Genomic DNA, 19,858 nt, shown 5'->3' on the forward strand with positions numbered 1-19,858 from the left:
ATCGATTTATTAGACGTCACGTCAAAAAAAAATCTGTACTTTTACAAAAGATTCCTTTGGAAACCACTTGCCAAGAAATAGTCTGTAATACTAAAAAAAAAATTTTATCTTTGCACACCACTTGGCAATGGTTATTTTTGCTTGTATGAAATTACGTTTTCCTAGATAATACTAATTATTTTCTACTGGTATGGGGAACAATTATATATTTTAAATTGTTGTTTCAGTCAAGCAGATTTTTTTTTTTTTTTTTTAACCATGGAAAAGATAATAGAATATTTTACGATGTGACTATTTTGTTTTATTATGTGTATTAATGTGCGCAGTTAATACTGGAAAGTTATTCAGGGAACGGTTTGGAAATAACTAACTATTGGAGGTACTGGGACAACACAAAGTATAAATGCCAGGGAAAGAGTCCGAATCCAGTATTACTCTGAACATTAATTTATAGTGTAATTTTTTTTCTTGTAAATGTACAAATTTACAAAAAAATTAACAGTGCAGATAACTGTATCTACGCAGAAACTACGCGCTCTATGTTCTGTCGTACGCAGAGTAAATATTATTTTGAATGTTTGGTTGATATTACAATATGATTCTTGTAAGTACACGCTCAAAAAAGGTAAGCTCAATGCCCGAAAACTTATTAAGATATCCGTAAGCATACGAAGATCCCTGGATGATTTGTGACCACTGTTCTTCCTGAAATCAATGTGTCAATTTTCGACAGTGTGAACCATATAACAAGGATGGATTTATCAGAGTGCGGCTTAAAAAAAAAACCTCGGGCTAAAGTTTCTAACTACTTCACAATTGCTTGGTAAATATATATTTAAACCGTACGAAAAGCACTTAATGCTGTTCTGTAATTAAAAAAAATAATGATCATGTTTTGTGGCTACCGAGATAGAGTAAATTAATTTTCACCGGTTGTTTGCCTGATAATAGCTTATGAATTATTTCTCACGATCAATGTTGCAGCTATGTTAGTAGGCTAATATATATATGAAAGCTGCTATCTAGCGGGCGGGTACATAACTACTTCAAAAAAACTGTGTCTCAAGTCTCGGCAACCGAGAGTTCCTCCCCCTTCCCCCCGTGGTGCGAACGGCGCGTCATCGCCCGGGCACGAGGCGAGCTTCCGCCGCGCGCCGCCAGAGTCGCCAGAGTCGCCAGAGTCGCCCCCGTGAGGCCGCGGCCATTACGCTGATGCGCGTCCACCGCCCTCCCTTCACTCCCCCCCACCCCCCGCGGTAGTTCTCATCGCGGGGGCGGGGCCCGACCCAGTGAGCCCCTGGCCGGCATCGCGACCGACTCGGTTAATTACGTCGGAGGGAGCGATAAAGGTGAAAAGAGTTGGTGGAGGGGGGGGGAGGAAGGCTTTTATGTTTTATTTCACAGCCCGTCCCAGTTGGCCGGCAGTTGCTAATTGCTCCCCCTACCCCTCTTTATCCCTCGGGGCAGTTGGCTGGACCGTAGCGTGGGCTGTCTTGCCCTGGGGGTTCGTCAGACTATGGAATACCTCTCTCTCTCTCTCTCTCTCTCTCTCACTCACACACGCACACACACTCTTACTCCCTCTTTCACTATTTCTCTACCTTTCTCTTTCTCTCCCTTTCTCTTTCTCTCTTTCTCTCTCTTACTCTCTCTTACTCTCTCAAATACTCTCTTTCCATTTCTCTCTCTGGCTGTTCACGAATAATAAGGATGCGTCCTTTACTGACTCAGCCTTGACCGAACTGTCCGTGTACGGATGTCCGAATTCTCTCGACGCTAACACGGCTCAGTGTATAAAAAAATTAATACGTCTTCAGTGGTCATTTTTTTGTGTTTACAGATTCTTCGCGATATGTTTATAAGCAAATTTTAATTTATGCTTGCTGTAAGTTGTTAATTTCACAATTATAAATAAAAATTTATAAAAAAAACGTACAGAATTTTGGTTGGTTTAACTACCAACTTTCGTCAAAATTTTAACTACAGGTTCGCCACAAGCCCTCTGAAGTCCACGAGCATATAATTTAGGACGCTAGTGACTCATATATACTCGGAAGACTGCATCCGCGATTCTGTGACTATTCTGTAACCTTGCGACTATTCGGAAGGTAAACAAAAATGGCTGATATCCTTTAAGATGCACATTTCCAAGATGCTTTACGCTTGGGTCCTTAAAGAAGCACTAATTTTCGTAAGAAATACTCAGTATTATCTCGAAAAACGTATTTCATATGTGCAAAAATAACCATAGTCATGTGTTGTACAATTTTACACTTGATTTTTTGTAGTATTACAAATAATTTCTTGGCGACTGGTTTCCAAAGAATCTTTTACAGTGACAGTATGACACAGAAAATTATACTTAATGTGCGTGACCATAACGTAAATTGGATTCGTCGTTTTTGCCTTATTTCTCTTTGGTGAAATCCATGGGTCGCTCGTCACTTATAACTGGACAAAATTGTTTAAGTAAATATTTATATACCGGAAAATAATGTTTGTTATAATTTGTAGGTAGTATAAAATAGATAACATTATACGTTTCAATGCCATTTCCATCGGATCAAGGGTCTTTGACACGCCCTGAAAGACAAGACGCCAATACGAAAATAAAACGAAAATCCATATGAATCAAACTATACGCAATTCTGACAGTAGCTAGAATGTGGAAGCCTCCAGTGAACGAAATACATTGGTTGGTTTGTTGTAGTGTGGAGCTTAGCTTAGTTTTGCAAATTATTGCGAAGTGTACAGGTGTATGAAAATAATAAATTAAGCCACTTAAATTTAAATAAAACTGGGCAAGTGGGAATTTGGACTCGTGCCTCGAGAAAAACTTTTTTCTTTTAACTTAAAAACTGTTGAGGTTGAAAAATTTTCTTAGTTTTTTTTTCTTCAAGTTTTGGAACATGTCTTCAGTCTAAAGGTGTTTAATCCCAGCGACCGTCGTTTTCCGGGCACAGTTATACGCCTGATGGTTAGACAACCTGCGGTGCCAACATGAGTACGTGTTGCCTATGCGAGATAATGCTGCGTCTTGGTTGTTCGTTTATGTGGGGTAACACGTAATCGATCTAGCGTAGACAGTAATGGCGCAGTCCAGTTATTTCGTGAATAGTAAACATTGTTTGTGTCTTGCTGCTAAATAAATTACACGGAGGGCCGTGATTGGTAGGAGAGGGCGGTGCGGGGCGTTACTTCATGACGCCTGTCGACTACGATTTCTTCGCACGAATTGTGTTGGCGCAAGCTTCGCCGGCCACCCTCGTCCTGCCGGGAGGGGGGGGGGGGACACATGCTGCGACGCGGAACTACACGGCGCGACAGTAACATTTCGGACCTACTCGCCGATGAATAGAGACCTGCAAAATTCGCGGATTCAATGACCTCCAGGATAGACTCTACTACACTCTACACACTCGGGAAAATGCCACCTGTTCATTGGCTGCTGACTTGTGAGTCGTCTCGACCGAGTGTCTGTGATTCGACACTTCTTTGAGCGAGGGTCTCTGATTGGCCCTCATTACTCCAGATTAACAGTGAACCAATTGCGGAAGCAGCGCTAAGGTATAATTACTTGAATTGTAGCATATCACGAAATGAATCAGCGAATTTTGCAGGTCTCTACCGATGAAGCATACTTGCTGAACAGTCACCCTGTAATCCACCTACTCCAAAGATCTCGGTGTCGGCCGCGCGTATCCGCGTTTCCGTGGAGAGAAAACAAAAACAATTTTATTTATTTATTTATTAATCATCTTCCCGACTTGGGGCTACTGTGTGAGCGGAGCCTCACGTCGGAACAATATTCCACGGATGTAGGCCTCGCCAACCCTGCGCTACGCGAACCACAGACAAGACAGACTCCCTCCTTCATTAATATAGATTTTTTGCTAAGCAAATGCAAAGGTTAGTTGAATAACTTTTGTGGTTAAGCTACCTCGCGAGACGTCTCAAGTTGGCTTGCCCGCGATTCGATACTTCATTGGTTGGGGGGCTGCTGGTTGGCTCATAAGTCCTCCAGATAGACCGTGAGGCTATAGTAGAAGCAGTACAAATATGAAAGTTTTTTTACATACTAACCTCTCGCGGATTAAATGTTTTTGACTACCAATTAGGCTAATGACGTGTATTTCAGTGGAATTATTTTATGACAGGTAAATGTTTTAAGGTAGTTATAGAACTTTGTTCAATAAAAATTTATCCGTCGCATAGTGTTCCATCTTATATAATCTTGGTTATTTATGGGGGGGGGGGGGGTGGAGAAAGAGCGCGTTTAACTTAGTACGTGACAGAAATGAAACTTCTTTAACAACTCAAACCTCGACTCTTAAGTATATCGTAAGGGGTGAAACGGCAGAGAGAGAGAGATAAATAAGATAATATTATACACAAATATTATTCACTGTTGAAATACTCACACTGCAAAGAAAAACTGTGTGTGTTACTGTTTCTACAAACAATTCTACCATTTGGAACACGCCAAATCTTTGAAGGAAATGTGAAATTCATAACAGGTAGCGCTATCTATGCGGGAAATGCAGGGACTGTGTCAACAGCGCTATCTACGCTGCTGGTTGAACAAGGAGGAACACGAGGGTGCTGGTAGCAAATATAAAATTCAAGGCTACCTATAGCTATTTTCTGAAATAAGCGCATGAGCACACTTTCTTATTTTCTTTCGTTCTTTTCTATCTTCTTCTTTTTTTTTGCGGGGAACGTATCATCGCACAAAGAGGAGAATGAAAACGATCCCAGCAACGTATATGGAATAGTGCTCACTTTCTATCTCTCTGAACAAGTACATATTCTCTATCCTTTTTGCGTCAGAAACGTTTCACAGCAGTTTCACGAAAAATTTGCATTAAAATTTGGCCTTGAAAGAAGTTCTCTTTTTTTGTTGAGCTCCAATTTGAAAGCGTACACGAACATTGACAAGCATTTTTTTTTTTTTTTACCGTAAGTTATAAATTATATGTTTTTAAATTTGTTTTTCGTGGTGTACCGACAGCCGAAGCTCGTCGGTCGAAATCAAGACTCGCGCCGTGTATCTACAGTGTGTGTGTGTGTGCTGATGGTTCCCTCTCCACTCAGAGTTAACGCTGACTGCTTCGTGCGTGTTCGCAGGACACCCGAACGCACGTGGTCGTGGAGCTGTTCGACACGGAGAGGTCCTACGTGGAGTCCTTGCAGATCCTGGTCACGGTGAGTGTCTCGTGTTCTCTGCGCCGCCGCCGATACTGCTCCAAGTGCGAGTTGCTGCGGGCAACTGCTCAAAGTCAAATCAACTTACTTCCCCTACGAACATGTGTACATTTTTTTTTTTTGTTATTTACGTAACCCTCTGATCAGCCCAGAAAACAAAAAAAAAATTTGTTGTCTGTGAATTCGGTTTACGGACGATAGATTCACGTGACAACGTCATAAAAACACATTGATGAAATGATTGCATACTTCTATGAAAAAAATTGAATCATATTTATTTTAATAATAAAAGAATAAATACTTGAAATTATACTAGGAATCAGATTTTTAAAATGCAAGAATAATTAATTAACCTTTTTTGCCGAAATTGTTGTTGTAATAAGCAATGAAAACCACATTAACTTTTCACTTCACTTTATAAACAGTCGAGTGGAAGAGAGATAGATGCGGCCCAAGCGTACAATGAGCGTAACGGGACACCGCGTAACGGGACACCGCGTAACGGAAAAATGTGCGTAACTGGACACTTTTTCGTGCGTGCAGCCAGCGTTCATCGATTATTAGACGTTATCAACGTCAAAAAAAATCAAGAGCTTTTTTTTAATGTTAACTTGGTAAACAGTATAGTCAAAACCCTTGAGTGCAACCGTAATCGATATTTGCACGTTCACCGTTTACCACAAAATGTATTTACTGTCGGCTATTAATTGTTAAATACCAACAATGCACATACATGATTATAAGGGCAAATTAAAGTGTCGAAAACACTTGTCAAAATTTAAAATGATATTTTTTTTTTAGATTGGGCAAACATCAGTTGAAATAACACGACATGAAAAAAAAAACTCAGCATTGAGCGAGTATAAATAAACTACCAGTTATTACACTTAAACGTTCATTGCGTTTATTTTTTTTTATTTTCTGTATTTATGAATGAAGTTTTATATTCCTCCAAATGTCCGAGGAAAGCAAAACAGTTAGAGGAGATTGCAGTGTCGCGAGTGTTCGTTGGGGAGCGAGGCGGTATCGACCTATCGATCCGGGCGAGCGATAAGATACCCGCCCGTGCTGAGGTCCTCGACTGGCGGCTGGAAAGAGGCCGCTACGCGCTCGGCGGCTGCTGACACGGTCGGACATACTTCTGTAGGGGGGGAGGGGCGCGTTATTACACTTCTGTAGGCGCTTTCTTCGATGCGCGCGTACCATGCAACGAGATTGTCATTTTCACATGATGGAAAAAAAAAAAAAAAAAAACTACATACATACAAATAAAACTCACATACGTGCTTTTAAATATTATACTTAGTGATTGATATTAAATCCTGGGCCATATAAAACTTTTTTTTGTGGATAGAAATGATATAAATTGTGCGTATAGTTTGTTTTTTGAAATACATAAGTGAGGTTATGTTCCCAAATGTACATTTTAATTTCATTACAAATTATATTTTTTTTATAATATTATTTAATAAAATGTTAAAATTAATCAATTATAATAAAAAGTCAGCATACTTATTGTTTCTATTTACTAATTAAAATTGACCTCTGTTATTTTACTAAATTATATAACTAATTTTATACATGTTTCTAGGGAAATATTGAATACTGTGAATGTATTTAATTGTTTTTTTTTTAAATTTAATTCAATTTATACTTTTACAACCATAATCATAATATCACTCAGACTTAGTCTACCTGATGATGGCAACTGCAATGAGTGCCGAAACGTCGCAAGACAATTAATTACCTGACACTTACTTCACCCAGAAACCAAGTAAATGCAGACAATGGTCGTGAAAGCCTGCGATCTTAACTGTTCCTATTGGTTGTCTGGCATGCATAGTCTGTGCCATGTAACTTATCTCAGATTTGACAGAAATTAAAAGTAGTACCAGTTGTAGCCATTTTTCTAATGCACAGAAAATGTGCTTATACAAAAGAATCCTTTGGAAAAAAAAAATTGCCAATAAATAGTTTGTAACAATACAAGAAATATATTGTAGCTTTGTACAGCACATGACTATGGTTATTTTTTGTATACATGAAATACGTTTATCGAGATAATACTGAGTATTTCTTACGAAAATTGGTGCATAATTTTATATTTTTATTGATTTTTTTATTCAACCATAATTGTTTCGAAACCATGGAAAACATAATCGAGTATTCAATAATTGGACTATTTTGCTTTATGCTTATAAATGTGTGCAGTTAAATACTTGAAAACTGTTCAGAGAACGGCTTACAATTAACCTTAACTATTGGAAATACTGGGACAACACAAAGTATAAACGTCCGGGTAAGAATTCAAACGCAGTATTACTGCGAACACTATTCTGTAGTGATACAGTTATTTTCATGTGAATGTACCGATAATGCAAATATCTGTAATTTAATCAATATTTCTGTTCCATTTACAGTGTATCACTAGGGACAGGCATTTTTGGCGAAAAGATCTGAACACTTATTAGACTGCAACAAGGTATACCTGCACCTGTGGTTTCTTCCTTGTGATTGGCGGCCCGTCTGCGAGAGCCGTCGTTGCCTTATTTGACCGGGCCACTCAGGACTCGTTTGCTTCCGCGATGAATCACTGTGATTGGTGTTGTAAAAATCGATGTGTTCCTGGGAGAAACTCACCCAATCACGAAACACAGACGATGCTACAGTGTTTTAACTTTCATCTAGTCTCGAAATCTTTTCGCGAAATCTGCATGCCCCTATGTATCGCTTGCAAAGCATCCGATGTTGCTAGGACCACAGTGCATGAGGATACCTAGACTACTCGGTACTACTTCTGAGAACTGTAAAATATGAAGGAAATTTACGAAACAAGCTGTGGCAGGTGGATTGACGCCATCGACGCCATCTTGTCGTAGCGTGCGCCTCTCGGGCGACAGTTTCGCTTCTTGTTTAGCTGTTCTGCGGGTTGCGGCTGCGCCATGTTGGACTCATTAACGTATCCCGCAGTCAGTGTACCAGCGGGCGATGACGTAAGAGGCTTGCAGACCCAGCCAATCAGCGCGCGCAGTTCTCATCTCGCTAATATTCCCTCGACTGAATGAGGCTTGAGACGAGGCTTTGACGCGTGTAAGCACGTCCGCTAATTTAGAACGCCAAACCGTTACGAAATGGAGTGTAGCTACACCAACGCTAATGGAACTTCGCATCGGGTATGCGGTTTCATTTTTATCGCAAGCTAGGCTGCAAACCTCGATACTCTCGCACTGTGTTAATTACAGGAGCGAAGTTATTCATACACGCCCCTCTGCGACCGTGAGCCAACAATGTCTAACTACGAGGGAAGTAAGCGAAATCAGGCAGCGTCGTCTAACGAGAAACCAGCCAGTTTCAAAAGCAAACGTTACGCAAGGGTTTTGAATGTTAGCTCGACGCCGAATGAAATTTCGCGAAATTTCCGGGTCTCTATTCCGACGCGCCAAGAAAGCGCGGTGCTTGGTGTTCACGACATCGCCTTCCGCCGGGGCTGTCCGGGTTCGAATCCCGCCGCGGGTGTCGACTCGGATGTGTTTGGCTCGTGGGAAGCGCGACGGACGACGTCAGAGCCAGTAGGGTTTTCTCGGGGTACTTCCCGTTTACTGCGCATGAGCATTCCGTGTATGCTCCGTTCCCATGCTACTATGACCGGTGCGACGTGATGACTACCTTCAAGATGGTTCTCCGCGGGCAGTGGACTGCTGTGGCAGAGGACCTCCAAACAGTTAAAACTTGTTTGTAAACCGTTCCCTGAATAGTTTTTCCAGTATTAACTGCGCACAATAAAATAAAATAAAGTCTAATTATTGAATGTTCGATTATCTTTCCACGGTTTAAAAAAGAATGCTTGAATGAATCGTCGATTAGAATATAAAATATTGCGCCAATTTTCGTAAGAAACAGCGAGTATTATCTCGAGGAAAAAAAAACGTATTTCATATATTAAAAAAAACCGTAGCCGTGTGTTGTACAAAATTACTGTATCTTCCTTGTAGTAAGCGTTGCAAACTATTTCATATCGGCAAATGGTTCCCAGAGGAATCTCCTGTGAAAGTTCAGATAGTTTATTTTTGACGGTACAACGTCTAATAAATCGATGAACGCCGACTGCACGCACGAAAGTGTTGTCCCGTTACGCACAGTATTCCGTTACGTTGTGTCCCGTTACGCTCATTGTTCCGTTACGCTGTGTTCCGTTACGCTGTCGGCGAGTGCAGTAATAATAGGTTATGTTACAACTGACTAAAAAATTATGGTGATTCATATAATTGATGATAGATATTTGATTACAGTTTATTTATATGAAAACTTGTTCATAATTATATTTAAACTTTATAGCTAAACGCCAGTTTTTAAAATTAATTACAAGTCATCTACACGTGAACTGTTTCGTCGACTGTTCATAAAGTGAAGTGAAAAGTCAATGTGGTTTTCATTGCTTATTACAAAAACAATAATTTCGGCAATAAAGGTTAATTATTCTCGCATTTTAAAAATCTGGATTACTAGTATAATTTCAAGTATCTATTCTTTTATTATTTAAATAAAAAAATGATTCAATTTCATTCATAGAAGTATGCAATCATTTCATCAATGTTTTGTTATGACGTTGTCACGTTAAACTATCGTCCGTAAACCGACTTTACAGACAACCGAATTTTTTTTTTTTTCTGTGTGTGTGTCGTTTATCACTGAGATGAAGATTGCTGTTGGATTGATTTTTACTGTCAACTTGGATGTCTCTCGAAGAGAAGGGGTGGGATGAGATGGGGCCTCGTGGTCTCGTCGTCATCGCCGTCTGCGTGCTCGCCTATTGCCGTCTGCGTGCTCGCCTGTTGCAGAACGCGTGCTCGCCTGTTGCAGAACGCGTGCTCGCCTGTTGCAGAACGCGTGCTTGCCTGTTGCAGAAGTACCTGCAGCCGCTGAAGAGCCCCGAGAACGCCGGCCTCGTGGACGCCGTCCTGGTCGACGAGATCTTCTTCCAGGTACAGTCATCGCGCGATCCTCGTCGACACTTGCCCGTGTCTGCTCGTGTCTGCTCGTCTCCGCCCGTCTCTGGAGACGCGGGTCGGTCGCCCGGTCCCGGCAACCAACGAGCAGAGACTGGGGAAAAAAACATTCGCGGGTTCATTTCGCGTTGTACAAACAGTGGGGGGGAAAAAAAAAAAACCCCTTCAAACAAAAAAAAAAGCATCCCAGCCGAAAGGTCTCACAAGTCAGTAAGTAGCCAATGAGTAGGGGCAGGCATTTTTCGCGAAAAATTCTGAACGCCTATTAGACTGCAAAAAGGTATACCCGCACCTGTGGTTTCTTCCTTGTGATTGGCAGCCGTCTGCGAGAGAAGTCGTCGCCTTGTTTTACCGAGCCACTCAGGATGCGTTTGATTCCGCACCGAATCACTGTGATTGGTGTTGTGACAATCGACATGCACATTAAAGAAACTCACCCAATCACGGAACACAGACGATGCTACAGTGTTTTGAATTTCAGCTGGTCTCGGAATCTTTTCGCGAAATATGCATGCCTCTACCAATGAGCATGTGGCATTTGCCCGAGTGTGTAGGGGATTGTGGAGTCCATCCTGGAGGTCACTGAAACTGAGAATTTTTCCAGTCCATAACAATGAGACAGATAGCATTTCAAGATTACGCTATATTAATTATAAAAAAATATATATATTATTCTTACAGATTATGGCACGAGCAGAAATCACGTGTGTAATCAAAATAAACGACAATATTATAGTAAAACACTAGGTATGCTTGTACTATAAAACAATTTTTTAACGTATTTAGAATATAAACTAACATGGCTGCCACCGCAGCCAAGAAGTTTCTGTTGTGTCACGGAGCAACGTAAACGTAAGCTAATCCGCAGGGGTCCGTCTCCGTCTCAGTTTACGTGTCGTTGCAGAACGGGCCTAAGGGCGACATTGGCTCTTGTACCACTCGCTTACTCGCCTCTACGCGTGCAGTCTTCTGTCGGCAACGCGCCTCCGTTGGATTCCTGGAGTCACCGTGACGTAACACGGTGCAATGTAAAGATAAAGCGTCCTTGCACATCCCTGTCGTAGTTAACAAACAACACTGTGCACCAAATGTTCCTTGCCTGGAACTGTCCGCGCGAAACGACAGCCTTGCGATTTGCCGGTAGAATTGCCATGACAGTCAATGTTTACAAATGGTTATTATTATTATTATTATTATTATTATTATTATTATTATTATTTGTACTGTAGTATATCCTTAAGTGAGTCTGTAAAAGTCGTATCCAAGAAGGGCGAGGCACTAGCTTCCCCCCTTCCGAAGTGGGGAAAACAAAAAGAGAACAAAATTTATAGACAAAAATTTAATTGTGTTCTTTCGTTACTGTGTATTAAAACCTGGCTAAGAAGCAATGTTCGTGAAAACAGGTTAAGTGCAAGGGCGTGCACAAAAAAAAAGGGGGTGGGGGAAATAAGAATAGGATATATCCACCTCAACCCCCCTCATTCGAAATCATTAAAAAAAAAATCTATCATTCTCACCGAAAAAGAGGTTCTATTCCTCCTTCTCCCCCCCCCCCCCCCCCCCTTCTTCCCAGATGAAATTAATCTGTATGTATTAGCTGTAATTAGCTGTAGTTAGAAAATGTGTTTAAAGTAATGCTCATAAACTGAATTTGAAAACAATTAAAATTATTTATGTGCTTTTGTTATTGGAAGAGACCTGAAAAATTCGCGGATTCATTTCGTGATGGTCTAGAATCCAAAAAACGTTTGCCTTTTTAACTGCATCAGCGATTGGGCCACAGTTTATCTGAATGATATTCGGCCAATGAAAAAAAACCTTAAACAAAAGAAGTATCGAATCACTAGCGTCCCAGTTAAAGGTGTCATACGAGTCAGTAGCCGATGAGCAGATGTAATTTTCCCGAGTGCATAGAGGATCATGGAGTATTATATATCCTACAGGTCATTTGAAATCGCGAATTTTTCCTGTCTCTAGTTGTTGGTCATTGTTGTACGGCTCCCTTGTGTAAGAGATGAAGGGGTATGGGCAGGGCCGGTGCAAATTAAATTGGCGCCCTAGGCGAAAAACCTTAATTGCCCTCCCACCCCCCCCCCCCCCCCCCGGGCCGGACACCTCAAAAAAAAATTTCCTTGCCTCAAAATACATCACGTAAGCCTAAAGATTTTTTCAACAATCAAATAGTAAGCAGGCTTGTGTTTTTTTTTTTTTACTTCTTTACTTATTACAAATCATAAACAGGTCACCGTGGACTTTAAATAATTACTTATATCAATATAAACACATTCCAAACTGTTACAAAAAAATCAATTTTCATCTAGTTTCAATAATCGTTAAAACATATTATATCAGCTGTTATGTGTCGTACTGCGCCGCCCCCAGCTCCTTGGCGGTTGCCTAGTTCGCCTGTATGGACGCGCCGGCATTGGCGTAGCTATGTTCATAATGTTGGACAAATAATGATTTTGCTGTCATTTAAACCCATTCCCCTCTTACTAAGACGGGAAGGGGGGTGGGGGGTGTCCGGGGATCCTCCACCGGAAAAAATTTTGATTTTTTAAAAAGTGCAAAATAGCGCCTTTTTAAGCAGGTTTTTGTATCCAACCATTGGATACATCGATGTTAAAATTATCATTGTTTCCTTAAGATAAAATTTTGATGAGTGAAGAAATTACAAATAAAGTTGGGCAGAATAATATTATAAAATAAAAATATATCACGGTGTAGAAAGTTGTTGTGGGAGGGGGGGGGGGTACAGTCCCCCTCCACCCAAGAAGTTCAGGGGGGGACACGTCCCCCCTGTCCCCCCTGGTCCCTACGCCCCTGCGCGCCGGCCCTGGGTAGGGGATGGAGGGTATGGTGATGAGGGGAATGGGGAGAGCGCGAGCCCGCCAACTGGAGCCGGGGTGCCGCAGATCCCGGCCATCCTGGCGCACCACGAGGTGTTCCTGGAGGAGCTCCGGGGGCGGCTGGAGCGCTGGGACAGCCAGCAGACCGTGGGCGACATCTTCCTGGAGGCCGTGAGTGCAATCCGTCCCCTTCTCCTCCTACTCCTCTACTCTCCATACAAGCTGCGCGATGAGTTCCACCCAACCCACCAACACGGGTGGCTTTTGGAATCGGCGGCTTCTCGGACAGCTAGTTGTTCCAACAATCACGGCACAAAATTCAAAAATTTTTAAATTTTTAGTTTGCAAAAATTATATATTCCATTTTTGAGAATTATTTGAAATTTTTTTTTTGTTAAATTGTGAATGTAATAAATGCATAACTGTAATTGATATTTTGTAAATGGCTTGATCGCATCGTTGTTCATGCTAGAATTTAAATGTGTGGACTAGGCCTCGCCTTCTGGCAGCTTCAAGTATTGTGGTTACCGCCGGCTATTGAGCTTCCCTGCTATATATACATAATATATACATACACATACATATACACACGCATATATACATATACATATACACATACACACATATACATACACACACATATATACATTCACCCATATATATGTGCATATATAGACATATATATTTATTTACATATATATACTTGTAAACGTGGTACGGGAATTATCTTTGACTACTCGTCGAAGTCAACACTTGTGAGTGAACTGGTGTGAAATGTCATGATAGTGGTGGTGTATTCGTCCGAGTAAAAACATTAAGTTTATTTCCTCGCGGTACAAACAGACTGTTGGTAAGTGTGTTTTTGCAACAAGGCACAGAAGGTCTGGGAGATATTATTTGGATTAAAAGTTCAAAATTATAAATGCAGCAAAAAATTTGGTAAAACTTAATATGGCGAGGCCTAATCTCCCTTAATTAAAAAAAATTAGATGTTTCACAATATCATTAATTTTAATTAAATGTTTTTACATGTTCTAAATATATATAATATTGTACATTTCTATAGTACCTACCTATTCAAGTATTCAAATATATTTAAGTGTTGGTATTAAGATAGTAGGATACTGCTGCTACCCTGAAGATGGCGACTGCAATCCCGACCGAAATGTCTGTGAATTTATTCGCCTTTGACACAAACTCTTCGGCATTGAACGTGAAAGTGTCAACAATCCTCATTAACTGTGCGTAATATTGTGAATCTTTCACAGATCATTTTAACTTTAAATCAAATATTTGAATTAGTATCACAAGATAAAATATTAGGTAACTTAAGGAAAGGAAATGCAGTACATATATATATATATATATATATATATATATATATATTAGTTTATTCATAGTACAGAGGCCACACAAATGCTGCCCCCCCCCTTTTTTTTTTCTTCACAAAAAATGAGCCAGAGCATGAGAGCCTGTTCTTGAACGAAACTCTTGGCTTCAGTAAACACTGGGAAAAAAATCAAATGAATAAATTGAATCTAAGGTCCCGTGAGTGTTGCTGAACTATTAGCTTTGACTATTAGTCCTGCAGGAGGATGCATTCCTGTTCCCCAGTATTGCAGAAGGTTGATTGTGCTGTCTAAAATTCTGCGTACGCTCGTGATCGCAAAAGAGCTATCTGGTGATAATTTCCCAGTGAAAACCCTTAATTAATACTTACGACATTAAAATGAAAAGAAAAAAAACGACTCGGCACTTGAGATATTTTGCCGCTCGAAGAAACAGAACTCGTCGTCATTGGACAGCGCCAAGATGCGTTTATAGAACACAAACGATTCGAATAGTCTGTGAGGGGAGTTAGTCATGGCGCCAATCGCTGCCATGGCTGGCCAATCCCCCTCCTAGCACATGATGCATGCTACCCCCTCCTGCATGGCTTAAACCCTGCATGATTAGAGCGTATAGGCTTCGGCCTGAGACGCACTTAGAGTCTATTCCTAACCCAGACCCCTCCCAAATACACTTAGTTTTAATTTAGGCTAGGAAAAAAAATCGTCTGTACCAACATCAGAGTGTCATTCCTAAAGACCTGCAAAAATCGCGGATTCATTCGGTGATAGGCTAGAATTGAACAAAAAAAAAAACCTCTTAGATAATTTTGCTATTGGCTTACTGTTCATCTGGACGAATCTCAACCAGTTATAAATCCTCAACCAAAGAAGGATCGAATCACAGACAAACCAGCTGAGACGACTTACAAGTCGGCAGCCAATGAACTTGCGTTATTTGCCCGAGTGTGCAGGGATATGTGCAGTCTATCCTGAAGGCCATCGAAACCGCGAATTTTGCAGGTCTCTACATTCCTTTCAGAGCTAAATTACAATATATTTTTTTTTATAATGTGTCTTGCGAGCCAACTGTAGTTTTACTTTCTTAAAAAAACTCTTTGTATAGGCCTACTCGGACAACTTTTTAGTGTCACACAAACATTTTTTTTTTTTTTAAGAAACACGTGAGCGAGTCTTCTAGTACTCGCCAGAGCTGTGTAACGTCTAACCTCGGTGACGAGCAAATACACGTGTTCTCGTGTTGGAAATAAACTAATAATAACGAAACTGGCACGAAATTTAACGTAGAATTCTTTAAAATAATGCCGAACGTCATAAATATACGCAAATTGTGTTTTCAAGAATATTTCTGGACGCGAATAAAACGTAGTTTCCGCACCCGCCGCTAGAATTAGCGGACCGAATTATTTTTTTAAATTACATAATTAAACGGCTCCGATAAAAACGAAAAAAAAAAAAAAAGGCTTGGAAAAAATTTACCAAACCCTGGCCTTGGACCAGATTTTCGACAAGGTAATTTTATTAAAACACTGTGTATCTTGTTAAAAATTCGTTAAAAATTGTTAATACTATAAAGTTTCACTTTGGCGTTGTGAACTTTGATTCGCGCCCGTCCGCCACAGATGGCTGGCGGCACCGTGGTTACGCATTTCCGTTCCGTGCGACTTCCGTTCCATTCACCAAGTTACGCTCACTGAGTGTCGTGTACCGAGAGCTAAGATGTTACACGTCAATAATAACCTGGGAGTGAGATCTCCGTTCGCCTCTGGTGATGTTCGCCCGTGGTGATGTTCACCCGTGGTTATGTTCGCCCCTGGCTTTGAATATATATACTGTATAGAAGTCGCGAGTGGATAGGATTTACTCTACGTTTTTCAAAAGCGTATGATGAGCAGCTTGGGAACTTCACCGCTGCAGTGCGCTGCCGTAACGCCCTGTATCGTCTTAGTTGTTATTTACACGTTAGAGCGCAGCGCTGTCGCCCGCTGTCATTCCCCGCACCCCCCCACCCATCATTCACTGCAGCTCAAGGTCATTCAGCGAGAGGGGGAAGGGGTGTTTGAAGAGTTCGACACTTGTCCGCTAGGGACCACCACAAGTCGATGCCCTGGAGATGGTGGCGATTGCGGCGGTGAATTAACCAACTACCTCAAAACCGTATTAGAAATTTTAACCTGGGCTGGCGACTTCTATACAGTATATATATTCAAAGCCCCTGGTGATGTTCGCTGTTGGACTGGCTGCAGTTCACCAAGCAGCCGCTGCTGGAGACGTACACCGCCTTCATCAACAACTGGATGACGGCCAAGGAGACCATCAAGGCCACCTGCCAGGCCAAGCCGGCGTTCGCCAGGTTCCTCGACGTGAGTGCCGGGGCTGCAGTTGTCCGCAGCTCCAGAAGCCTGAGATGTGCATCAAGCTCTGTCCCTGCCCGAACACGCCCGGATATGCACCTTCGGCCAACCTCGGCATTTGTTTTATTTTTGTGCAGGAAAAATGAATTCAAATATTAAAAGTGGTCGGTTAGGTTAGCTACATTAAAACACTTTAAAACAATATGGACGGTTAGTTAGGTTGGTATAGCTACATTAAAATAAACAGAGAAATATAAATATATATAAATAAACCCGAGGTTGGCTGAAGGTGAATATTCGGGCGTGTTCGGGCAGGGACAGAACTTGATGTAGGTACATCTTAGGCTTCCCTCTAACGGCCATCGACGCACTCAAAGTTTGGACCCCGATTATTTTATAGTAACAGTGCAAACCTTTTAAGTCTTAATAAACACGTAGCACAAAAATACAAATAAAAAAGTTACTAAAAAAACTTAATAAAAATTATCGCCAACATTTTAGATATTACACGCTTACACTTGACTCAGATTTCTAGAGGCAGCTTAAACTTTCTGAAGCTGTGGCCTTCGGCCAGAGCCTATCAGCCAACCAGGAATAAAAACCGATTTAAACCACTTAACTTAAAATATTTAAAATATATAAAAAAGCAATTTAAACTATTCATTAACAAAAAAGAAATCAATAAAAAAATATGTTCGTCTTAAAAACATAATTAAGACAAATAATGTAGCGCAGACGCCACAGTGGCTTGTAATTTCTCCGCGACAAATCTGCCGTTGTTGTCACGCTAGCCCGGTAGATGGCAGACGTGGTGTGCAGTATTACGCCTGGTTTACAAACTACTCAAATACGCTAGTAGCTACCACATTTTCTAGTACCGGTTTATTAACTACTCAAACGCAATAATGCAATTGCAAATTATTGTTCAAATTTCCAACTTTCTTGCGTTTTTGGCTTCCTATTCCGACAGGTGATGCTTGAAGAGAAGTACCTACTTAGTGTTCTGAAAATTTTTTTAAAGACGCGGACGTTGTGTGCCCGCGGTGTTCTTTTTATCAGTTTCTTTGGTTAACTTAAAAAAAAAAAACTACAGGTTGCACTTCTGACTGTGACTTTCTGTAGTTCAAGTCATATATGAATACAACAGATCGCGCACGAGATGAAACAAATGTTTCCAAAAAAAAAAAAATGCGTTACAGTGAGCAGCGCTGTATTCTCATAACTAGAGACCTGCGAAATTCTCGGATTCATTCGGTGACAGGCTAGAATTCAAACACACATACCTCTTAGATAATTTTGCTATTGGCTTACTGTTCATCTGGACGAATCTCAACCAGTTATAAACCCTCAACCAAAGAAGGATCGAATCACCGACAAACCAGCTGAGACGACTCACAAGTCGGCAGCCAATGAACTTGCGTTATTTGACCGAGTGTACAGGGGTATGTGCAGTCTATCCTGAAGGCCGTAGAAACCGCGAATGTTGCAGGTCTATACTCGTAACCAAGATATGTAAAAAAAAAAGTCTAACTGCCCTGGTACTCTTCCCTCCACGATGTTTGTGAGGAGGCCAGTGTGGTGGTAGTCGCTGGAAGTGTGTGCGTGCTGTCCGCAGGCCATGGCGCGCGAGCACAAGGGCAGGCTGGCCCTGGACCACCTGCTCATCATGCCCGTGCAGAGGATACCGCGCTACGAGCTGCTCATGCAGGTGGGTCGCTACTCAACACTGGCACAGCTTAGAAACACACGACTTAACACTGTCACAGCTCAGAAACACACCACTTAACACTGTCACAGCTCAGAAACACACTACTTAGAACTGTCATGACTTAGGAACACAGGGCCGGATTTAGGGTAGGGCAACCGGGGCGAAAGCCCCGGGGCCTCCACAAACGGAGGGCCCCCACAAACGGAGGCCACAATAGAGACTTCGGAAAAAAAATCTTTCAAATTCCGACAAGTAAACACTAGTAAACATATTTTCCTGTGATATTCTTTTTTCGCTGTTTTAACTTTGTACATAAATGACTATATTATTGTTAAATATTAACAGAAATATTCACTAACACTAAAATTTAATTTCATATAATTCTTGTCGCCAATTATATTTATGTGTGTTTTTTAAATACTAAGAGAATCGACTTGATTTCACAATAAATTATTTATTGGAAAACTCGACTGAAAAAAATTGTTCATTTTATTTGTAAAATAATTTGGGGCCAGGGGGCCTCCGCTCCTCTGTTGCCCCGAGGCCTCCAGACCTCTAAATCCGGCCCTGTAGGAACACAACTTATAACTGTCATGACTTAGAAACACGACTTAGAACTGTCATAACTTAGAAATACACAACTTAGGACTGTCGTGGCTTAGAAACACATAACGCCGAACCACACAGCTTAGAAACAACGTAATTTAGAAAATCATAACTTAGAAACACTTATCTTAGAAACACAATGCCGAACCACACAACTTAAAATCGCCATAACTTATAAACACACATCTAAGATCATGCCTATCTTAGAAAATTCTATCTTGTGTGTTTCTAAATTATGTTTTTTTTTTCTAAGATGTGTATTTATTAGTTATGACAACCACCCAGGGTGTGTATTTGCAGTTCGTTCACACTTATTTTATAATTTTTTGGAAGCCCTGTTTAAAATTAAACTTTCACAACCTCTCTGTCTAATGGAATATTGAACATTAGGTACCATCCATTAGAGACCGGAATAATTCGCGGATTAATTTCACAATATGCTAAAATTAAATACTTATTCCTTTGTGTTGTGTCTGATATTGGTTCTCTGTTAATCCGGAGGACTGTGAGCCAATTAGAGCACATGCTTGGTAACATGAAGGGGCGTGGTTCGAATCTCATCACTGGTAAAACTCTTTTTTTTTTTTTACCTTTTTTACTAACATTATAATATATAATATTATTGTTGAATCAGCTCAATAAAGTTAAGGTTTGATTGTAGTAATTATTTACAAACTGATTTCAGTCATTTAAGCATAAACAAATATTCAAATATACATATAGTGTTATAAAAATGTTTGAAAATATTTAAGGTTATTATTTTTTTAATTCCATAGAATAA

General features: G+C 40.7%; 1 protein-coding gene across 1 annotated transcript in view; it reads left to right on the forward strand.

The window, feature by feature from the left end:
* Positions 1 to 19,858, forward strand: part of LOC134537248 (rho guanine nucleotide exchange factor 17) — a 138,125-nt gene that overhangs the window by 82,901 nt on the left and 35,366 nt on the right. The window contains 5 exon segments of the mRNA XM_063377517.1: positions 5,128 to 5,205; positions 10,110 to 10,187; positions 13,127 to 13,231; positions 16,656 to 16,772; positions 18,379 to 18,471. Of these exon segments, the coding sequence (XP_063233587.1) occupies positions 5,128 to 5,205; positions 10,110 to 10,187; positions 13,127 to 13,231; positions 16,656 to 16,772; positions 18,379 to 18,471 (471 nt within the window).

This window comes from Bacillus rossius, chromosome 12 (assembly GCF_032445375.1).
Source record: "Bacillus rossius redtenbacheri isolate Brsri chromosome 12, Brsri_v3, whole genome shotgun sequence".
NCBI classification, from domain to species: Eukaryota; Metazoa; Arthropoda; class Insecta; order Phasmatodea; family Bacillidae; genus Bacillus; species Bacillus rossius.